The 24,232-nt window shown below is 32.4% G+C and overlaps 1 protein-coding gene across 1 annotated transcript in view; it reads left to right on the forward strand.

Annotated features, from left to right (window-relative positions):
- Window positions 1-6,103: 6,103 nt before the first annotated feature.
- Window positions 6,104-24,232, forward strand: part of LOC114333445 (nipped-B-like protein B) — a 178,978-nt gene continuing 160,849 nt past the window's right edge. Inside the window, exons 1-3 of the mRNA XM_050663623.1 lie at window positions 6,104-6,837; window positions 20,653-20,821; window positions 20,889-21,001. Coding sequence (XP_050519580.1) covers window positions 6,774-6,837; window positions 20,653-20,821; window positions 20,889-21,001 — 346 coding nt within the window. The 5' untranslated portion in view covers window positions 6,104-6,773. The remainder of the gene's footprint in view (window positions 6,838-20,652; window positions 20,822-20,888; window positions 21,002-24,232) is intronic.

Raw genomic sequence — 24,232 nt, forward strand, 5'->3', positions numbered from 1 at the left:
AGAAAATGACGTGGGATCATAGGTCCCAGAAACTCACAGAGGCAAACAAGTTAAAAAACTAAAGGCCGAAACGAAACCCAGAACTATGATGACGATTAGGCAAAGAAATTGGAAAAACGAGGAAGAAAATGAATTATCAGATATAATGCAAAAAACATACAAAAATAAAACAGATTATTGGCAAAATGAAGAGGACAATCAGGAAACAGAAGAAGAAACGGACTCTCGGGTGCAGAGAGCTGATTACTCACTCACCTTAAACTCTAAAATCAATGAAACTGAAGCGAAGCAAAACAAACCCAATAATACCTTTTATCTCAAAAAACGTTACAGAATCGGAGCTTGGAACGTCAGGACCATGTATGAAGCGTCAAGACTAGCGCAAGTAGTAAAAGAAATGGAAGAATTAAGGATACACATTATGGGGCTATCTGAAATAAGATGGCCTGGGCAAGGTGAGACAACAATATCAAACGAAGGAGTGCTGTTACACTCAGGAAACGATATAAAAGAAGACAGGAGGAATGGAGTTGGGATCGTTCTAAGTAAAGAGGCAAAAAGAGGGCTAATAAAATGGCATCCTATATCAGACAGACTAATAGTAGCACAATTCAATTCTCAAAAAAGAAAGATAACCATTATTCAATGTTACGCACCGACAGAGGTAAGCGCAGAAGATGAGAAAGAAAATTTCTACCAACAATTAACAGATACTATCGGAAAGGTGAACAAAGGAGATATACTAGTAGTCATGGGACATCTGAACGCGAAAGTTGGCAAAGACAACAAGGGAGTGGAAACATGCATGGGAACACATGGACTAGGGAATAGAAACAACAATGGAGAGAAACTCATAGAACTTAGCCTAGAAAACAATCTTGTCATTGGAGGAACGATTTTTCCACACAAAGACTGCCACAAAATAACCTGGATATCACCAGATAATAAAACGCAAAATCAAATAGACCACATTTTGATTAATAAAAAATGGAGAAGTAGCCTTCTAGATGTACGAAATAAAAGATCAGCAGATGTAGGAAGTGATCACCACCTACTAATAGCAGAAATAAAAGTAAAAATTAAAGCAAAACGCGGGAGTAAACAATATAACAAACGAAGAAGATACAATATACAACGACTGAAAGACAGTGAAACCCAAAAAATGTGGAGTAACAAAATAAAGTTGAACACAGAAACTGTAAACAACACACAGACAAATATAGCAAACAAATAGGAGATGATCAAAGAGACTGTACACCAAACCGCACAAGAAGTGTTGGGCTACAACGAAGAAAAGAAATCAGAGTGGCTAAGTGATAACACATGGCAACTGATAAAAAAGAGGAAAGACTTAAAAGCCGAACTAAATAGAATACAAAAATTAGAAGATAGAATCAGAATAACCCAAGATTATGCAGATACAAATAAACAAGTAAAAAAGAGCGCTAGAAATGACAAAAGAAAATGGACAGAGAAGATGGCGCGCTTAGCAGAAGAGGCAGCCGAAACAAATAATCAGAGAGAGCTATATAGAACCACTAAACGTCTTGCAAACAAGAACTTCAACAGTGACAAACCACTAAAAGACAAACAAGGACAACTGCTTACAACAACTGAAGAGCAAACACGAAGATGGCATGAGTACTATAGCGAGCTTATGACAGAACAAGAAAATGAGCCGCCGTTCCAAGAGGGTAACGACGTAGAGCCAAATGAAAATTATCTAAGGATAAACGAGGAAATTCCAACGAAAAAAGAAATAGCTGAAGCAATCCGGCACCTGAGGAACAACAAAGCAGCGGGAATGGACGATATCCCAGCAGAACTGTGGAAAGCGGACACTGAGAGAACCATGGACCTAATAGCACCATTATTAGCAGATGTATGGACTGAAGAAATCCTACCTAAGGAATGGAATAATAGAATTATAGTCAAGCTTCCAAAAAAAGGGGACGTACAGCTATGCGAAAACTGGAGAGGAATAACGCTGTTATGTTCCATAAATAAAATATTAGCATTTATTGTTCATCAAAGAATCAACAATATAATAGACAAAACTCTCAGAAAAGAACAAGCGGGTTTCAGAAGGGGAAGATCCTGTATAGACCAAATCTCGACGGCAAGAATCATCATAGACGAAACTATAGAGAAGAACGCAGCCTTGATAATGGCCTTTATAGACTTTGCTAAAGCCTTCGACAGCATAAAACATACAGCCCTGTGGAAAATCTTAAGACTAAATAGATTACCTCCAAAGATCATTGGAATAATCAAAATGATGTATAGCAAACAACATGTCAGGTATTGCATAAAGGGCAAATGACAGATAAAATACCAATTGAAGTAGGTTTAAAACAAGGTTGCATACTGTCACCTTTGCTCTTCAATATATGTCTTAATCATATACTGGAAAAAACAATTGAAAGAAAAAATGGGATCCCTTGGAACTACCTTCAGAACAAGAAACTAGCAGATATGGAATACGCAGATGATATCTGTTTCGTAGCGAACACAATAGATGATATGAAGAACATGTTAAGGAAGCTAGAGGTGAAATCGGCAGAAGTGGGTCTTAAAATCAACACGAACAAGACAGTAGAGATGAGAATAGGAGTAACTAACTGTGACAAACTATACATCAACCAACAAGAAATAAAACAGGTTCAAGAATTTTGCTACCTAGGCAGTATAATCAGTGCAAAAGGTGGAGCTCAAGCAGATATTAAACAGAGAATACGAAAAGCACAACAAGCCTTTGGAACCCTCGCAAATATATGGAGATCAACACAGATCAGCCAAAATACTAAAATAAGGCTATTTAATAGTAACGTGAAAACTGTGCTACTTTATGGGAGTGAAACATGGGCAATAACTGACGGAAATGTAAATAAAATCCAAGTTTTTGTAAATAGATGTCTACGTAAAATTCTAAAGGTATACTGGCCCAATATCATAACAAATGTAGCACTATGGAAAAAAACCAAACAAGAACCCATCAGAACAACAATAAAGAGGAAAAGATGGAACTGGCTGGGACACACACTGAGGAAAGAAAATGCAGACATAACAAAACAGGCACTCAAATGGAATGCAGTAGGACGAAGAAGCAGAGGACGCCCGACCAAAACATGGAGGAGTACCGTTGAAGAAGACCACAAAAGTATGAAGAAAACCTGAGGAGAAATAGCAACCATGGCCAGAAATAGAGGAGAATGGAGAAGCTTCGTGGATGCCCTATGCTCCTTCACGGAGTAACAGGATTGGATATATATAACAAATTTTCCTTAAAATTTGTCCCTCCCTCGATTTGTGGGGTTATTTTTAATAAAGTAATTTTCACCTCCGAGAAGGGGTGACATATACCCCAGGCTAAAACCGCAAGTTGTTATTGTCAATTCGTGAAAATGAATGGAGATTTACCGAAATCGAAGGTCATAGTTGATTTTTACCTTCAGTGACTGCACTATAGAAAGAAAATGGCAATTCAATAATTGAGATGCGTATATTTTCCGAGCTCATAAATTACTAAACGATATGTAGTCGCCAAATAATTAATTTCAATTATTTTAAGTACAACTCTCTCTTAAGCCGGGAATATGGGATGGTTTTCTTGCGAAGAGGTTGTAGCTCTATAATCGAAAGGCGCGTGATTTAAGAGTTTATTTTTAGAATATAAGCTATACGGTTTAAACTACTATTAACTTTTTTGTAAAAACTTACAGTCTTTCAGTGATTTACGAAAAACCGCTTCAAAACGTGCATTTTTTTCACGAATAATTAAAATCTTTGATCTTTAATAACTTAAAAAGTATTGACTTATTTTAATAACTTTATATATTAAATTTTGCTTTTAATTTGTTCTTTTATTGATTTGTGCAGTTATTTTTTATAAAATAATTTTCACCCCCGAGAAGGGGCGGTATCCACCCTCAGGGTAAAGGCGCAAGGTGGTACCATGTCACCTTTGTTTCTTGAGGTATCCTCTAACCACTGACCAATTTTCGTGAAAATCGATGAAGGTTCACCGAAATTGAAGGTAATCGTTGATTTTTACCTTCAGTGACTGCACTATACAAAATAAATTGCAATTTACTGATCTAAATGCGCGTAATTTGGGAGCTTATAAATTATTAAATGATATGTAGTCGCCAAATAATTAATTTAATGCATTTTAAGTACAACTTTCTCTTAAGCCGGGAAGATAGGGTGGTTTTCTTGCAAAGGGGTTGTAGCTCAATAATATAAATGCACGTGATTTAATAGTTTATTCTTAGAGTATATATAAGCTATAGGAATTATATCCGCAATACCATATATTTTAAGTTTTCTCAGCATTTTTCTCTTAAGTTAAATCAATTAAAGGGTTGTTTGGGGGTGAAGGGGATGAGCTCAAAAATTGAAACTATATAATTTCAAGAGCTCATAAATAGCTCGTAATTCTGCCGCAAAAACCGATTCAATATTCCTATTTTTAAGTAGTGGGCCCTGACTCAGACCCCCCCCCCCCCACTAAAGTATTAAATTACTGCTCAGTGGAACGAGCTCAAAACTTTTAGTTTGCGGAATATGAAAGCTCATAAATCAGGGCTATTTGTTTTTTAATTTTTGCAAGTGGGGGGGGGGCAGCTCAACACAGGTCAATAATGATTCTTTTTTTATTTTTAAAACGGTACCTACATAAATTGAGGTAATTTAAATTGCCATTGATTGTAAGATTTAATTAATTATACAAAAAGTATTTGATCGTGAGCAAAATATACTTATATACTTCTTGTTATACAGGATGGTGCAAATGAATAAGGAACACATTCGTTATTTCGTAAGCCGGCGCCTTTAAGAAAAAATCTCGAGACTGGTCGATTTTTATTTGTAAATTATGGTTTCTTGGCATATAAATGTATCATACTAGTGATGTCATCCATCCAGGCTTGATGACGTAATCAATGATTTTTTTAAATGAGAATAGGGGTTGTGTGTTAGCTCATTTGAAGGGTTATTCAATTCTCTAGTCAGTAATAGATACATTAATATAATTATTTATGCAAGAGGGTGTCTAAATTTTTTTTAATTAAATTAATTGACATAAAAAAAAGAATGTATGTAATTTATTTAATTCAAAATACATTTTACCTCTGTATAAAGATAAAAACAATGTTTATTTTACAATAAACATTGCTTTTTGCTCAAATTCAATGTTCATAAGCTGCCACCCATCTGCATCCTGGTAGTTTAAACATTTAATTTAGGCGAAAAGTAATGTTCGTTAATCAAATATAAACATTTTTTCTTGTTTTCTCATAGATGCAAAACGTATTTGAAAATAAATAAATTACATACATTCTTCTTATTTTGTGTCAATTTATTTAATTAAAAAAAAATTGGACATCCTATATGAATAATTATGTAAATATTTATATTACTGAATAGAGAATTGAATCACTTCAATTGAGCTAGCACACGACCCCTATTCTTATATAATATTAAAAATTCATCTATTATGTCATCACGTCCAAACGGATGACGTCACTATAGTATGATATATTTGCCCACCATATTGTATAATTGTATACCTATTTTTATCTTGTATACTTATTTTTAGCTCATTATTTTTATAACGTATGAATTATTTTTTTTATTATGTAATGTTCTTTTCATATATGTATTCTTTTCTCTGAATAATTCCAAATCATTTTACTTTATATATTAAAATAAGAATGTGTTGTCATGGAATTTAACTAGCACCGTTGCTTGACTCTAGCCTAGCACATTAAATAGAATATGAGTGAACGTTCCTTAAATGCCATCTTTATTAAACTTGAAAGCTTTCTCTTCAAGCGCGAGCGCATTACCATCTATTATGAAGATGCGTCACTATAAACATAAAATTTTATGAGGCATGACTATGGAAGTTATCCATTTTTAGGGATATAAATTTATAGTTATTATCTATTTTTATTTTAGAAATTATATGCTGACTTCTAAATATAAATCTCAGTATGTTTTTATTTTATATTACAGAATTTGTAGCTTTTATTTTAAAATTTTCTGCATCACTCAATTGTCAATTGAGTCGGTAATGAGTAACTCTACATTACCGATTATGTAGTGAATGAAATATCTTGAGTTTGTCGTTTGCCTCCCCAATCAACTGTCTGTTTAGAAAGAAAGTCGCCATTCGTTTGCATTAATTAGAAGAATAAAATGATTGTTATAAACATGTGAAACAGATACAATGGGTTAATCACTAAACAGTTAATTAATACATTAATTTCTTATACGAAGTGCAACACAAATCTCAAGAGATATTTATAATCCTAGCAAACGCTTCCAAAACAAACTCGGCCACTTTAATAATGCAACCAAGTTTAGGACATATTTATAAGAAGAGTTGATTATTTATATATGGAATTAGCTGCCAAATACACCTAAAATGCAGAAAAAGTGCAATTTATTTGTTTTTTAAGTTCTTTATTGTCAATTGTCAGCTACAATGTTGTTGACAGTTATGTCACTTACAATTGTTTTCCTACAGAAAAGAGGGTTTATTTTGTTTATTTCTTCAGTTTAAAAGCTTAAAACATACATTATATTGGTGTACATTCATTTATGGTGTAAGAGTTGTGTTTTAGGTAGCCCAAGACCATTGAATTTCAGGTATTATGAACTCTACAAGAAGCAAATTTAGCTTTACTTGAGTGACATCAATTTCTATTTAATATGAATAATATCAATACTTAAATATGGTTTTTGGGTAAAGTCAATAAATTGTGGAGATGGATCCAGGAGTCCCAAGTGTACCCATCACCACATTGGCCGGTGTAGCAAGTCTCACGGACTGTAAGTATTCGCTTTTTTGTTGTATTGTTAAGTATCAGTGTAGTTTCGTAGTATATTAATGTAAGCAAATAGGGCACATAAAAGAAACAGGAAAGATACAAGAAACAAAACTAAATTAGGTTTTACATGTTATAGGTACATAAAATTTACAAAAACCAAATACCAAACAACCACTGGATACAAGTTATTTATTTGTCAACGAGCAGTTACTCTATTTAAATACAATAATATAATATGAAAATATAAAATTTTAAAATTGAAAACCCTAATTAAGTAATTACGTATCATAAAATTAAAACTAACAGACAAAAAAGAAACAAAATAAAAACCAGGTCACGATTTAAAATCGAATAAACTAAATTACACAGCTAGTAGCTTCAAAGAATCATCTACGAGATGTTAAGTACACTTTAAAAATACTTGGATTTTCAAAGCAAATTGATTTTCAAACCTAGTAAACTTATGGCCGATTTCACAAATGACGTATAGTAGTCTATTGTATGAATAAAGTTATTCAACCATTAAAACTGACACATCTACAGTTTACCAATGTTAAATAAGACTTATAACCTGGTCTATATAGACATTTCAAATAACAAAAATTGCCGGAGAGCCAAATTTTGGTGGAGAGCTAGGGTATACCATAACAAATAAAGTTTAAAAAGTCCCCAATAAAGTTTAAAAAATCCCCATCGATCCCATATGTGTGCGTCAAAAGTTATTCAGGGTCAAAGGTCAAAATTGGAGATTTTTTGGATTTTTTTCGAAAACAGTAAGTTTTATCAAAAAAAAAACCTTAAACCAAAGTTGTAGGTCTTAAAATTCTCTACAAAAATAGTCCTTACTATTTTTTTCCTAAGAGTTGCCATTCCTGAGATATTGAGATTCAAAGAGTCACATTATACATGATATGCACACTTTTCCACACCACCTGTGAGGTAGCGTACTCGGCACGTTTTTTTAACCGTGGTTTCCCCTGTAGGCCTACTCCACTAACTGTTTTGACAATTTTAGGATAATTTAAGGAAACAATACCGGTCAAGTTCTAGATATTACCTTATTATTGATATTGATTATTGATATTGCTATTTTATTAGGTTAACTATTGTTTTGATTTCTTTAGATATTTTAATCAGATTCATATTCTTGAAAGTCTACTTCAACAGTCAAGTCTTCTTCAATTTCATCTTCTTTCTCTTCCTCTTGCTGGATGTTCAAAAATTGTTCAAATGTGACTGAGTCATTGGTCTGTTCATTAAAATCACAGGAGTCTTCCTCTGTTGTACTAAACTGGACATTTGAGCAAGACTGACCTTGGCAGTTGGTACACACTAGAGAACACAGCAACCCGACTTTTTTACATCCACATTTGGCACTACAACCTTTTTTGCAATTGCAAAATATTTTCACTGCAGCGATTGAAGTTTTCCGAATGTATGATTTTCTGCAATTCACGTGTATTGTAACGGATTTTTGAGTTCTTAAATACTCAATAAACTCATCACCTCTCTCGACACTAGCCTCGATTAAATTTGGCATTCCACGATCATCCACAACTGTTTTAGTTTCACTTAAAAGTTTATTGCAAATAAATCAAAACTGAGACATTTTTAAAACTATAAAATTGTACAAATAACGGTAACGGTACTAAATGGTAGACACTTGTAATAAGTACTTATATTCACTTGAACTGAACCTTTAGCACTAAAAGAAGCAGATAATATTATGAACCAGACCTACGGACAATACTGTAGCCATTGCCTATAATAGACAATTTGTTCTTTTTTAAACAATGGTGTAGCCAAATGTTTTTCAAGGCCACGTGGATAGAGGAAATTCAGTTTGGGACTGATTACCTTCTGAAGAAATATTTTCAGAATAGTATAATATACTATATAAAAGAGACACAAATAGGCATTTAAACTTGTCTTAAGGGCTACATATGTATATACGTGGCTTATATGTGCATATAATGTATAAAGTAACTTTTAAAATCGTGATATCTCAGGAATGTTAACTCTTAGGAAAAAAATTGTAAGGACAATTTTTGTAGAGAATGTTAAGATCTACAACTTTGGTTTGAGGTTTTTTTTTTGATAAAACTTACTGTTTTCGAAAAAATCTAAAAAATCTCAAATTTTGACCTTTGACCCCGAATAACTTTTGATGCACACATGGGATCGATGGGGACTTTTTAAACTTTATTTGTTATGGTATACCCTAGCTCTCCACCAAAATTTGGCTCTTCGGCAATTTTTGTTATTTGCCAAGCATTTTGATGTCGTAAGTTGACCGGATTATTACTTTATTTATCAAATAAATATTTATTATTCAAATAAGCTGACAAGTTAACCTCACTTTAAGGCCCGATACTTTATGTTTCGATTAACAGCCGGTTAGTTAACCGGGGTTTAATCGGGACCTCTTAAGGCCGATGCCACATTATGCGTTTTGAACGGATGCGGTGAAAACGCATCCGTTTCCAACGCAACCGGACCGACCTGTCACACTATGCGTTTAGTCTGGTGCAGGTAGTAAGCGCGTACTGATGACTCAAAACGCATCCGCTTCCAACGCAACCGGACCGATCTGTCACACTATGCGTTTTCACCGGATGCGTCGGAAACGCATCCTGTCAAAACGCATAATGTGGCATCGGCCTTAGGGTCTCTTGCGTTGTAATAAATGCAATTATAATTATTATTATACTTATTTATAATTATAATAATACTTGTAATTGCATTTATTAAAAGACAAGAGACCGTAAAGAGGTCCCGATTAAACCTCGGTTAACTAACCGGCTGTTAATTGAGACATAAAGTACCTGGCCTAAATGTCAATAATAAAGAAAATTCGTCAGTTTAACTTCAAATTATCAAAATTGTATTGAAACAATAAAAGGTGCTACTATAGTATGTAGTCTACATAAACAAATAAATGAAAATAATTATTATTTTAATTTACAAATAATCCTTTGTTATATCTCGTATTTACTATTTTAGTTGGGAGTAAGCCAATTTTGGGACTTATTCCCAATTAAAATAATAAATGGATATGACAAAGTATTAGTTTGTAGAATTAAAATGGTAATTCTTCTGATTTATGCATTTTATTCACTTTGTAAAGATTTTCATTATAGTGTGCAAACCCTTCTGAGAATAGAATAAAAACATTATGGTATTGTTTAGCCACATAGGAAGGTATACAGTGCCAGCAAAAAAGAAATCTTTACAAAGTGAATAATGCGCATAAATCAGAAGAATTATTGTTTTAATATTGATACTTTGTCATATCAATTTACTACACTTGAGAGCAAAATAATTGACTCACTTGCTGAATTGTACATGTTAGATGTCTAGAATTTCCTAAACCTGTTGTCCGATTTGAGTGATGTTTTTAGTATGTTATAGCCTTATTTGTTAAGAAAATCATTGTTGCTAGACAAGTAAATGTCATTTTATACCGGGTGTAACAATCATACTGTTTTTTTCTTAAAGTTCGGAACACCCTGTAGGTAGAATATTCTAGCATATATAAAATATTTAAATTAAAACTAAATTGTAGCCTTAGGCTTTCTCAACATTTTGTTTTTGTCCATTGTACATACATGTAGTCTTCTGCCAATTGGACGGAGTTATGCATAACTCGACCAAGCGCCATTTGTCTAAAATCGAGATAACAGCGGATTCTGGTGACACATAGCTAAAACTATCTTGGAAAAAATCCCTGTTATTGTCACATTAACAGTTACTAAGAAAAACAAAATTAAACCAAGCGACATTCTGTCTATTAAGGGTTTTTAGTTTTGCATAACAAGACTACATCCATAACGACCATTTTTAGTTTCGCAATAGTAGACTAAGCACCGAATAAGCGTCGTTGGTCTGGTTATGCTAAACTAAGCGTTTGGCCAGAATAACATTTTTGTACCCCTTACAGTACGGCTTCATGGGCGAGAAATTGACGCTAGCAGTAGCCGTAAAATGAACTTAAGGTTCTGTGGAACGGAATAGGAATAGCCGAACTGTACCGACTACAGGACTTGTGCGTAGTCGGTTCAGTTCGGCTATTCCTATTCTGTTCCGTGGAACCTTAAGTTCGTTTTACGGCTACTGCTAGCGTCAATTTCTCGCCCGTGGAGCCGTTTGCTTAATGTACACATTAATTTTGAAGTTTTAGTCCAAAAATGATCTAATTTTTTTAAAGTGAAAATGTATTTTTTTATAATTAAATTGAAAAATACAAATAATCTATATAAAATCTCTATATTTAAGGCTTAAAATAGTTCTAAGAATAAAAAAACACAATTCACTTCAGACTGTTTCAAATACCCTAACGCTTTGTATAAAAACCAAATACTGAAAATTCTACAAAATTCAATTCGTATCGATTGTCAATGGTTCTGACTGCAAGTTGTTAAAAAATAAATCTCATTTTACAATGTCTTAACACTGGCTGAGCAATAAAAAAGGTATCTATGTACCGCTGTTTAGTACACTAACACTTCGAATAACAACAGATTTTTAACAATTCAACAAAATTCAATTTATGAATTGTCAATGGTCCCTACTGCAAGTTAATAGATAAATAAATATCGTTTTACAATGACAACACAGTCTTGGCAATAAAAAAAGGTATAGATGTAAAATTAGAAGAAGAAAAAATGTACAAAACATTTTACTGCTATTTAGATATTTATACGCTTTTATACAAATACCAACCTTAGGAGTGCTTGAAAAATTTTGAAAGATTAAAATTTAATGGTCGCTCGTGTCAGAGACAACATGTACATTAAGGGGTTAATGTGCAAGCAAGTATTGCATTGTATATGCAAATAAAGGTAACTGTATTGGTATTCGTTATTGTGTATTATTTGTTATTAAACTTCTAAGTTGAGGAATTATCTTCAAATATGAGCAGGTTTCAGTCAAGAACAGAAAAAACTCTGTATACTCCAATTTTTTATTGATATTATTTTAACTGCATTGGAATTAACGCTATTGAATGGTAAAATAAATTTAGAGCAATAAAATTCAAATAATATATTTAATGATAATTGAATTGATTATGTCGTAGCAATACACGTTTAACATATAAATTAAAAAAATACTAGTTTATTTATTTAGTGATTACAAGAGACATATCGCAATATTTTGTTTTGCATTAATAGACCAAATGACATAAATGGTAGTTGGTCTAGTAATGTATAACAGCTAAACTTCCTAAAATATATTTAAAGCATAAGTAGACCAAGCGACATTTTATTTATTTTCTAGAATATGGCAGGTGCGATTATATTAAAACTTTGCAACCAAAAAGAGTTATAGGAGATCATTCCTCTGTTAAAATTTAGTGCAAATATGTTAATAAAAATGCATTTTTAAGAAACGAAAAACTTTGAAGCCATTTATCCCAAAACTATGTTTTGGCGCTTGGTTGAGTTATGCATAACGCCGTCCAATTATGTTCTCAAATGTTCGATCCAGTTAAGATCTGGACTATGCGATGGCCAATTGAAAGTTCGAAGATTTACCTGTTGTAAATATTCAGTTACAGTTCATGAACTTGAGGTCTTGCATCATCGTGCATTAGCAAAAAAATTTGTTACCAATATAAGGAGCCGATAGCATGGTAGATAAGTCCTTCGCTATGTAAAATCACTCCTTGAACACACTCATCGCGGGTCAAATTCCCGCCAGCGTGTTCCATTTCCACCAAACAACAAAAAAAATATGGACTGAATATTTATTAAGCTCAACATGCCTTGTAGGCCTAGGGCTAAAATGTTTACATTTTCGATTACATGTTATTTTAGTCTTATAAATTTTATTTAATTACACCACAGTCTTTTTATACACTCCTTCACCACCTCCCTCCATCTCTCAAATTTACTTTTCTTTAGGTCTTCATACACACTGTCCTTCTATCTTTTCCTTGGCCGGCATTTCCTTCTCTTTTGTATTGGTGTTCGTGAGAGTAACATTTTTGGCATTCTTTTACTTTCCATTCTCTCGATGTGTCCCAAATATCGTATTCTCTGTGCTCTGATCGTCATCGTGATCGTTTTTTTTTTATATATATAATTGGCTTTGGCATGAACCAATTAGCCAGACTTATTTTTTATTTATGAAATATAAAGGGAGCATTTTTTTTGATCCAATATAAATAAATTGATTTTTCAAATTCTCACACCCTAGGATAAATGTTATTATGTTAGTAAAATGTGTGTGTTTCTGTTTAGTGCATTTTTTTATATGTATATTTTTTTTTAATTATATTTTTTGTTTTTTTTTAATGCTTTATTTATGTAGTCTTCTGTTTAGTTTTATTTCCTTTTTTTCATTGTTTTTTTTTTATTTATCATTATTTTACTTTTTTTTAACTTTTTTTTTATTTTTTTTAATTATTTTTTTTTGTTAATTTTTTCGTGAACACACAATAATATTTTGTATCGCAGAATTGCTTACAATGGTGTTAGTTTTTACAATTTCATTTTGCAACGAATTAAATGATTATACAAACATTGATATAAGTTAATATTATTACTAAAAATTATACAATTTAGACTGGTTGGCAAACAGAATTTGAGATTTACCATTTCTTCGAAAAATGATTCAATGCTCTTCTTATTTCTTGAACATTCTAGGATTACATGGTTCATATCACCAACTTCTCCACATGGACAATATGGGTTTTCATCCAGTCCTATTTTATATTTGTACAAAGGAGTCATAGCATGATTAGATCTTATTCTGTTTATTGTAACAATGAAGTTTCGTTTTGTTAATTCATGAAACCAGCTTTTCAATGGTATGTTATTTTGGTGGCCGACATAGTTAAGCCCTGTGACTGATGAATTATATTCTTGCTGCCACAATTGTTTTAAATGTGAAGTAAACTTGGAGGTAAGATCTGTATATGGAACAATATTGGTGGTTAGATGGTAGCCTGTGTCAGTGGCTGATTTGGCTAGTGTATCTGCTACATCATTACCTTTTATTCCTGAGTGCCCTTTAATCCACACTACAGTTATTGTTTTCCTTTGTTTTGTTGCTTCAAAGTTCAGTTTTAACATTTCTGCCTCTATGTTATTAAGGTTTTTCGATGATTTCAAGTTTGTTATTCAGTCAACTGCACTTTTACTGTCAGTGAATATAACATGATTCTGTGTGTTTCTCGACTGGACGTATCTAAATGCATTTGCTATGGCAATTGTTTCAGCGGTATATATGGAACACTCATCTGGTAGCTTGAACTTGTAATATTGGGAAGAGTTTGCATCATAAAAAGCACAGCCTACTTTTCCACTCAACTTGGATCCGTCAGTATATATGTATTGGTGTTCAGGCCATCTTCCATTAGTGGTTTCTAGAAAGTTTTCTTTTGGGTCCAGGTAGTATGTTTTTATATGTTTTGAAAAGAAAACATGGGGAGGTTCGGTGTAGATAGGTATAGTTTTGTTGATAGACAGGGAGTTAGAGATTTGTGCCATTGTGGTATAGCTGTTTACTAGGAGTGGAGTAGCTTTTGAGTGCCAATATGGATGGGTGAGTACTAGGACAGTGAGGTCGTGAATGTTCCGAAGATAGCTGACTTCTTTGGATATGGCTTTAGCCATAAATTTATGACTAATTAGCTGCCTTCTGAAAGATAGTGGAGGTTCTACAGATTCGACTTCTATAATATTTATTGGGGTAGATTTAAGATAACCAAGACATATTCTCAAACTTGTGTTTTTCTGGGTCTCTATTTTGTTTAGGTGAGTATGTGCTGCTGTTCCATATAGGTTCCTAACCATTGTTTTATAGAACAGTAAAGCGGTATTTGGATCTGCTCCCCATTTGGTATGGCAGAATGCTCTCAAAATATTCATAGCTTTCTCGGTTTTTTTTATTGCATGGTGGATGGTATCTTTCCACAGTAATTTTCTGTCTAAATAGAGTCCAAGGTATTTAACACAATTTTTTATTGGAAGAAGATATGGTCCCAGTTGTAACTGTACTTGAGTTATGTCCCTTTTTTTAGTAAAAATACACACTTCAGATTTTTTTTCAGAAAGAATTAAGTTGTTTGAATCTAACCAGTGCTTAACTGACCATAGGTTTGTGTTTAAAATGTTCTGACAATTTGAAATAGTAGTACCGTTGGTGTAGATAACTATATCATCAGCAAACTGTATCATATTCACGTTATTCAAATTTACTTCGAAGTCCATTGTATATAGTATAAAAAGTAGCGGGCTGAGTATGCTGCCTTGAGGGAGTCCTAAATTCGATGTTCGGGATCCTTGAAGATTTTGGTTTAATTTTAGTGAAAGTCGTCTATCGGAGTATAGTGAAATTAAAAATGAACATATTTCATGAGGTATTCCTATTGATGTCAGCTTATGGTACAAAATGTTTAAATTTACGTTATCAAAAGCCGAGGAAAGGTCAATAAAAACTGCAGCTGTATGTTTCTTTATTGTATATCCTGTCAGTATATCTGTAACGAGAACAGTAATAGCTTCGAGAGTGGACCTACATTTCCGGAAACCATATTGTGAGTTTGGTAGGATGTGTTCAAATTCTAGCCATTGTTCTAATCGATTCTTTATTATTCTTTCCAGAGTTTTAAGAATACAAGATGCCAGGGATATAGGTCTGTACGAACTTGAGAGGTCTAGCGGTTTGTCTTTCTTTTTAATAGGTAATATTATATAGTTCTTCCAGCTATCCGGAATAGGACTTGCACCAGTCCAGATACTATTATAGATTTCTAACAGCGACTTTTTATGTTTAAATGGGAGGTGAAACAGCATGGAGTAAGTTATATTGTCCTCGCCTGGTGAAGTATTATTAGATAGTTTCAACGATCTTTCTAATTCCCACATCTCAAAACGTTCAATTACAAGTTGTTTCAGGGAACAGTTTTTAAAGATAACTGATTGTATTCTATGCATTCTTTTGCCCAGTCTGATGAGATTGTGGCATGGAATTCTTCTATCCAATTCGCTTCCAGATCAATAGGTAACTTATTCTGCTGCTTACGATTCTTAAAACTATTTACCTTTTTCCATACTTCAGTGATGGGAGTTGTCTGATTTAGGCTCTCAACATATTTCCTCCACTGAATTCTTTTTGTTTCTTTGAATGTTTTTTTTTGCGATGGCATCAACTCGTTTGAATTCAAGTAAATTTTGTATGTTTGGATTTTCTTTCCATAATCTGAAAGCTTCTTTTCTCCTATAAGCAATGTTGTTGCAGGTCTCATTCCACCATTGTTTTGGTTTGTGCTTCCAGTACTTATTTCTATTTATTGTTCTTTTCGGGATACAAATGTTTGCAGCTGAGTTTATCGTGTATATGAAATTGTTGTAGTTGCATACGGTGCTCATTTCCTCTAGTGTTGTCGTGTACAGATTCCAGTTGGCTTTTTTAAGAACCCATATGTTGTGAACTGGACCAGAGGTTTGTAAGCCTGAGTCAGAGTTATTAAACTTCATATATATAGGAAGGTGATTGGATCCATGAGGATCCTGTATGACTGACCAAGATATTAAATGTACTATGTCTTGCGTACAAATAGACAGATCAATGGCACTTTTCCTACCTGACGTAACAAGTGTGGGTGCACCATCATTGAGATACACAAGATTGCAGTGATTAATAGCATTGAGCAAAGAAACACCATAGACATCATTAAACTCACAACCCCAAGAAAGATGATGAGCGTTGAAATCTCCAGCAATTATAAAAGGTTGTGGTAAGTTTTCGAAAAATTGTATTCATTCTCTTACTTCTATCCGAGTCTTTGGTTTAATGTATATTGACAATATGTACACTGCTTTGTTATTAGGTAGAAGTTTCACTTCGATGCATGTACACATCATTCTTGCTGGTTTCTGTACTACGACTTTTGAAAATAATCTATTGGATTTTACTAGTATGGCTACCCCACCGTAACCATCCATACGATCTGACCAAACAATATTATAACCTTGGAAGTTATAAAACCTTTCCTGTTTGAACCAGGTCTCTGACAAAGCTGCTATGGTAGTTTCTGTTGTATTTAAGAGATATTCTAAGTTTTCTTTATTGCCAACTGCAGATCTGCAGTTCCACTGTAAAATGTTGAGTTTGTTTATAGCTGAGAAGACGACGAAGTAGTTGGTATATTGTGCACGTTTAATAATTGTTTACTAATTAATATTTGTTGCAAGTCTTGTTTAGTAACATTGGGATTATTAGTTTCCCTAAAATTTTTAAAAGTTCGGTAACAATAGTAAAAATTATATCTAAAATATCAGAGTTTGACTCTGTAGCGTGTGAGAATTTGAATTTAAATTATTTTTATATGAAGGACTATTTATAATTGGAATATTAGTTCCTGATTGTCTAAAGTTAAATGTGTATTCTGGATCTGATTGTGTTAAGACAGTACTATTTGGTCTCTGCCTTTTGCTACCTTTAGAAGATTTGACGACTGTATATTTATTATGATTACTATTGGCCGAAAATGTGAATGGACGAGTAACAGAAGAGCTATTTAAACTTTGGTTAACAAGAGGGTAATTAGAAGAAGGGAAATTTTGTTGATGAGAATCTTTAATAATGTTATTTGATGTTACGTCTGCATAAGATTTGCGGGGAATTTGTTTGTTGGCATCATGGTAATTAATATTACTATTAGTCATGCATTCTTTAATTAATTTCTGTCTTTAATTATTTTCTGTATTTCGATAAGGTAATTAGCGTTTTTAGAATCCGTAAATTTAATTCTTAATTTATTTCTGCCAATTGTATCGATACTAATTATTTTATTATCTAATTCTGGGAATTTTGTAAGAATAATGTCACCAATTTTTAATGCATTAAGTTTACCTTTAAAATCGCTATCTTTATTTTCAACATATATTATATGGAACGGTCCACGGTCATTTATGGTATACTTAAAAATTTCTTTTTGTTTATCATCGTTAGATTTAATAGGATCGGAAGTACTTACAGTTTGGTTGAGTTCAGCCTTACTAAAACCTTTAAAATTGCTAGGGGATTCCATTTCAACATCTGGACTACTAAGGATGGTATTGGGAGGTCCATCAGGTTCAGGGGGCGGTTTACCGCCCGTGTCCGCACTCATTTAATTAAAAATAGAAACTAAAACGCGAGTTATTAGTCTATATATTATTTGAATAATTATCGATACTTATTATTCGTATTAGTAAAGCGTTTAGATTACTCGTCAGCACCGGCTATTGACACGTCCGACTCACACGAGAACTAAAACTAGAATGCATCGTGATCGTTGGCTCTTTATATAGTTCTTCCAATTCTTTATTGGTTCTTCTTCTCCACTGACCTTCTATTTTCACACCTCCATATATTGCTCTTTGCATTTTTCTCTCCCATCTTTCTAAAAGGTCTGTTTCTGACTTTTCAGCACCCATGTTTTGCGTGCGTATGTTACTATAGGTCTGATAAGTCTTATAAATTCTGATTTTTATTTTTCTTGACACATATTTGGATTTCATTAATGTGCGTAATACTCCATACTTTTTATTTCGTTTAGTTATTCTTGCCTTTATCTCCCCTTCCTCATGACCATTTTCATCTGTTTTGGCTCCCAGGTAATTAATTTCTTTGGCTCTTTTGAACGAGCCTGTTTTTTCTTGATCTATTTGTACACTGAGTTTTAATTTCAATATGTTATATTTGCTAGAATATTCCACAGGCTGTTCCGAACTTTAAGAAAAAAGTATGATTATTACACCCAGTATAAAATGACATTTACCTGTCTAGCAACATTATTATTACATCGATATTCTTAAATAATAAGGCTATAACATACTAAAAAATTCACTCAAATCTGACAGGTTTAGGAAGTTTGAGACATCTAAAGTGTACAATTCAGAGAGTGAGTAAATTATTTTACTCTCAAATGTAATTTAGTTGGGAATAATCCACAACATTGGCTTATTTTGCACACTATAATAGATAGGTACAGGTAGACTGCATACTATAGTAACATCCAATAACAATATAATTGACTAATAAATTTTATTCGACCATTAACTATTCACCCATTTATTTGTTGTTGGTGAAACCGGCCCTTAGAGAGATAATAATTATATCCATGGTTTGTTTGATGATGGGTAATTTGGAAAGGTTTGATAAGCCTGGTTTGTCTAGAAAGTTGAAATATTTTTTGATTAAAAGTTATTATAATCTTTGTAGTAGCAAACAAACAAGTGTAGATTAGTAATCAGCTAGTAATAGAACTCGGTGAGCGAATCACATCAGTGATTGTAATTTTTAAATACCAGTGTTTTTAACCCCTTTAGGATGGTACCTATCTCCCCTTACAGTGCCACACAGGCGGAAGTTTTTATCCTGCTTTACAAAAGGACAGAACATTTATCAGTTAGATTAAAAAAATTATGGACTTGTTTTAGGTCTGTGATCTGTGTGGAAGATTAGCAAGTCGTGATATACCTGCCAGTTTCATTTTTAAACTTTGGTTGATTAATCATCCTCTGGTCTGTAGAGACTGATAAACATAGTGGCAGATACATTGGTCTATAGTCTGTGTGGCAATTTTTCTTGTATCAGATATATTTTAGATGGCATCCTGAAAGGGTTAAAGGTTATCGGAATCACCCTTCTTTTCACCCTCTAGTAACCATAGTCTAAATCTAAAGACACAATTGTGTTTGCTGTGAGAAACAGTAGATAGTACTATAAAAATGTACTTGCTTCCTGTATTCTATTTATTTGTTTGTTTTATTTAAATATTAACAGGATAACCCCAATATAAGTAAAATACAATAAAGAAGATTTTAGGCCCCATGAATCATTAATCTAGTCATAAATAATAAACCTGTGAATGTACCACCAAATGTATAATAGTAAATACAAAACAATTAACAGTCATTTCAACAACATGAATCATAAATCTAGTCAGAAATATTAAAATTATGAATGTACCACTAAACATAGAATTGCAAACTTAAAACATTACCAGACATTTAAGTAAAATACATACAAACAATTATTAACCAATACGAATATCAAAAAGAGGCATATTTAAGAGGTTGCTCATCAATGAGATAACTTTTACCAGCCCTGTTCTCCTTTTGGGTAAGACTGATATAACAATACTTATTAACATTTAAATGAAGACCATTCCTACTACTCTAAATGTATTAATGATCAAGATCAGCTTGTAAAGATAATTGATCTCTAAAATCATCAATAACCATCTAGAACTTCAAGACATCAGCAAACATTAAAATACTCACTCAAATATTCAAAAAGCCGCTCACAATATCATTAACGAATATGTTGAAAAAATAGGTGATGTGTGTCCTCCCTGGGGAACATCTGACTATGGAAACCTTATTTAACTAAAAAAAATCAAATTTTTGAGTTATGTCACTTTTCTTTTAAAATATTGGTAACTTTTTTAAAAAGTAACCAAAAATACCTACGACACTTCTCGAAATACAACGGTTTTCGTGATCAATAACGATATCTTCACTTTGAATGCCAGATCATAATTCAAAAGTGTCATTGTTCTGGATTAAAAATATTCATTTTACTGCCGCACTAATATGAATAGTGATACAACTGCCATCTTACAAAGTTGGTAGTGAACATCTATGTGATACTTTTCTTGGTAAAAGTATAGGATTTTTGGAGGCAATGTAACAAGATAACTGGAATTATGTATTTTTTGAGTTGTGTCACTTTTATTCCAGACGAGCGACATGATAATGATTAGAATCTTTTATAATATGCATAATAACATAAAACTAAATACCCTATTCTATTGTAGTGCTTCCCGAAATGCCCCTGCCAACACCGTCACCACAGACACTAAGTAATAAGTCATTACTGTTTCATCCTCGAGTTGCAGAGGAAGCTCAGAATTTACTTGGTGTCCGGGATGAAGTATTGGTACCCCAATTGGTTCAGTCTTTAGAAAAGACCTCAGCTGAACATATGTAAGTGTATTGTTGATTAGTAAGTAAATGTTTTTGATAGTTTTTGATTTTATAATTTATTTTCTAGTGAAGTAAAAGACATGTATGCTGGAGCTGATTCTAGACTGGAACAACAAAAATCAATGCCAGAGTTGCTAAGAGCTCTTCTAGATGCAAATCCCAACATTTTCAGTGGAAAATGTGAGTATTATACAGGGTGTTTCATTGGGAAACGGAAATATTTTAACGGTGAATAGAGGTCACCGAGCCGGTTCTAGATATACTACATTTTTTTGCCCTACCGACTTTTATAACCGAGTTACAGGGTGTTTTATCGATTTTGCCCATTTCTTTTCTAAGCCATAACTTTAGAACCACCCTGTATATTTTTTTGATATTTGGTACACATATGTCTCATTTAAAACCCAAACGACCGACATACTAACCATAAGAAAAATCCAGGTCCGGATTAACAAAAAATTATAAAGTAATTGTGACCTTAAAACAACACCCTGTATATTCAAATTTTGAAAATATGTTTGCATATTTGAAAAGAGCATATAAAAGTAAGTTTAATGGACTGCTTCAATTTTTCGGCCAGACAATTTTATGACTTTAATTTTGAAATTATATTGAATTTTTTAGGAACTCTGACATTAAAAAGCAGATATTATTAACTTTTAGTTATAAATTATTAAAGTTAATGAATAAATTCTCACTTTAAAAATAATTAAAACTTATTTACCACATTGGAACGGCCCAATTACTAATGACAAGAAAAATCCAGGTCCGGATTAACAAAAAAATATATAAAGTCATTGTGACCTTGAAGCAACACCCTGTATATTGAAATTTTGAAAATTCGTTTGCGTATTTTAAGAGAGTATAAAAACTGCGTTAAAAGGCAGGTAACTGCGCAGATAATTTAAGGGGGGGGGGTGTTTAGTATTTTTGATTGTTTATTTCGATTTTTTTATTGGCTTATTCGATTGTAAATATTTTCAAGAGTATACCATTAAATTTTCAAGTTAATCCGAGCGAAATTGACGAAGATATGGATATATACAAAAATTTTCTTAGTATTATTGACAAAACTACATTTTTTTTAAACGCGTTTTCTGAAAAACATGTTTTTTTGAAGCGGTGTACATCTTAACTCAAAAAGTAATGCACCGATCTTTCTGAAATTGTGCACACTTCTTTTCTAGATATTTTACTAGGTAGTGACGTCGAGTTTTTGCTTATTTTAACAATTTTTTTGTTTTTTTTTTTCGATTTTTTCACTTTAAATATCATGAATTTAAAAATCAATATAATCATAAAAACTCGACGTCACTACCTCAAGAAACTCTTAAACTAAAATAATCTTTTTGGTGTATATGTTTCAAATGATTCTGTCCGAAGATATAGTGTACACCGCAAATCATCTTCTTTTTTGGATCGTCTACTTAAAAATGACGCCACTGCTTCATTTTTTAATAATTTTCAATAAAAATTTAACTGAATAATCTTCAAGTGTTGTTCTTTAAGATATCCTTTTACCCATTTAATTTAACCCCACCACTTTCAAGGGAAAACGTTTTAAAATTATCCAAAAAAAACACGCAGAATTAACTATACCCCCCTCCCCTTAATTACGGCAATTTTGAAATCATATTGATTAATGTCGCAAGAAACTGCCAGAAAAATGAAGAACAATCCCAATGTAATTAGAAAATCGATTCGAAAAACGAACTCTTTTAAAACGAACAAGGAAATGCATCGAACAAAATGGCGAACATTTTGAGCAACTGTTATATTTCAAATATTTTTAATTTATGTTAAATTGTTGAATAAACGATTTTTTTTATTAGATATAGCTTTAGTTTAGTTTATTAGATAAAGTTTTTTTAATTCTTTACTAAATCATTAAAATATCCCAATTCTCGCAATTCTAATTTGTAATTATGTGCATACAGCTACAAATCGAGAGAACCATGAAGCCAACGTAGTAAATACGTATTGTGAAGTATTTTTAAAATAAGTATTGATTCATTAACATTAAAGTATTAAAATTTAATAATATCTACCTGGTTTTTAACCTCAGAGTTCTTTAAAATTTCAATATAATTTCAAAATTGATGTAATTAAATCTACGGCGAAAAAAATAAAATGAACCTTTAATTACAGTTTTTTATGCTCTTTTAAAATGCGCAGAAAATTTTTCAAAATTTCAGTATACAGGGTGTTGGTTCAAGGTCACAATTACTTTATATTATTTTGTTAATCCGGACCTGGATTTTTCTTGTCATTAGTAATTGGGTCGTTTCAATGTGGTAAATAAGTATTGATTATTTTTAAAACGAATATTTATTCATTAACTTTAATAATTTATAACTAAAAGTTAATAATACCTGCTTTTGAGTTCTTGAAAAATTCAATATAATTTCAAAATTAAAGTCATAAAATTATCTGGCCGAAAAATTAAAGCGAACCATTAGACTTACTTTTTTGTGCTCTTTTCAAATATGCAAACATTTTCAAAATTTGAATATACAGGGTGTTGTTTTAAGGTCACAATTATTTTATAATTTTTTGTTACTCCGGACCTGGATTTTTCTTATGGTTGGTATGTCGGTCGTTTGGGTTTTAAATGAGACATATGTGTACCAAATATCAAAAAAGTATACAGGGTGGTTTTAAAGTTATGGCTTAGAAAAGAAATTGGCAAAATCGATAAAACACCCTGTAACTCAGTTATAAAAGTCGGTAGGGCAAAAAATTTAGTATGTCTAGAACCGGCTCGGTGACCTCTATTCACCGTTAAAATATTTCCGTTTCCCAATGAAACACCCTGCATATGGGCGATTCCATTTCAAACCACTCAATTTTGGATCCAAAAAATTCTTGGGTCTCTGATTTGTCTGAAACTTGGTGTATAGCTTGTGCGTAACATAAAAATAATACATTTAAGCCCGAACAGTCGTTTTTCCCTTGAGTGTTAAACATTATATCCGCTATACCATATCCGCTATATCCAATATCCGCTAACTCCACACGCAACATATTTTGAGTAAAAGCAAAAAACTGTATTTATTATTTCAGAGCACCTGTCTAAATGAATTGAAATTATTCCATTAGGGAATTTAATTCTAATTTGTTGATAGCCCTGATTTACGTAACTTGGTTAATAAAACAAAAGATAAAAATTGATTTAAATATAAAAAAGTGGATTTAGTCGGTTTTGAAACTAACCAGTGGAGATAACTCACTTTTTTTTCTTCAATTTGTTCTTTTTCCTTAAATCATACTGACTTTCTTTTTCTACCTTTATTAGGACATGCTTTTTCAACTTGTACAGTTATTTCTTCCATTATTTTAATTAATAATGCAAATTACAGGCAACAATATTCACACAGTTTTGCACTGTAACGCCATATTGAAATCTTCAGA

Source organism: Diabrotica virgifera, chromosome 10, assembly GCF_917563875.1.
Source record: "Diabrotica virgifera virgifera chromosome 10, PGI_DIABVI_V3a".
Classification (NCBI taxonomy): Eukaryota; Metazoa; Arthropoda; class Insecta; order Coleoptera; family Chrysomelidae; genus Diabrotica; species Diabrotica virgifera.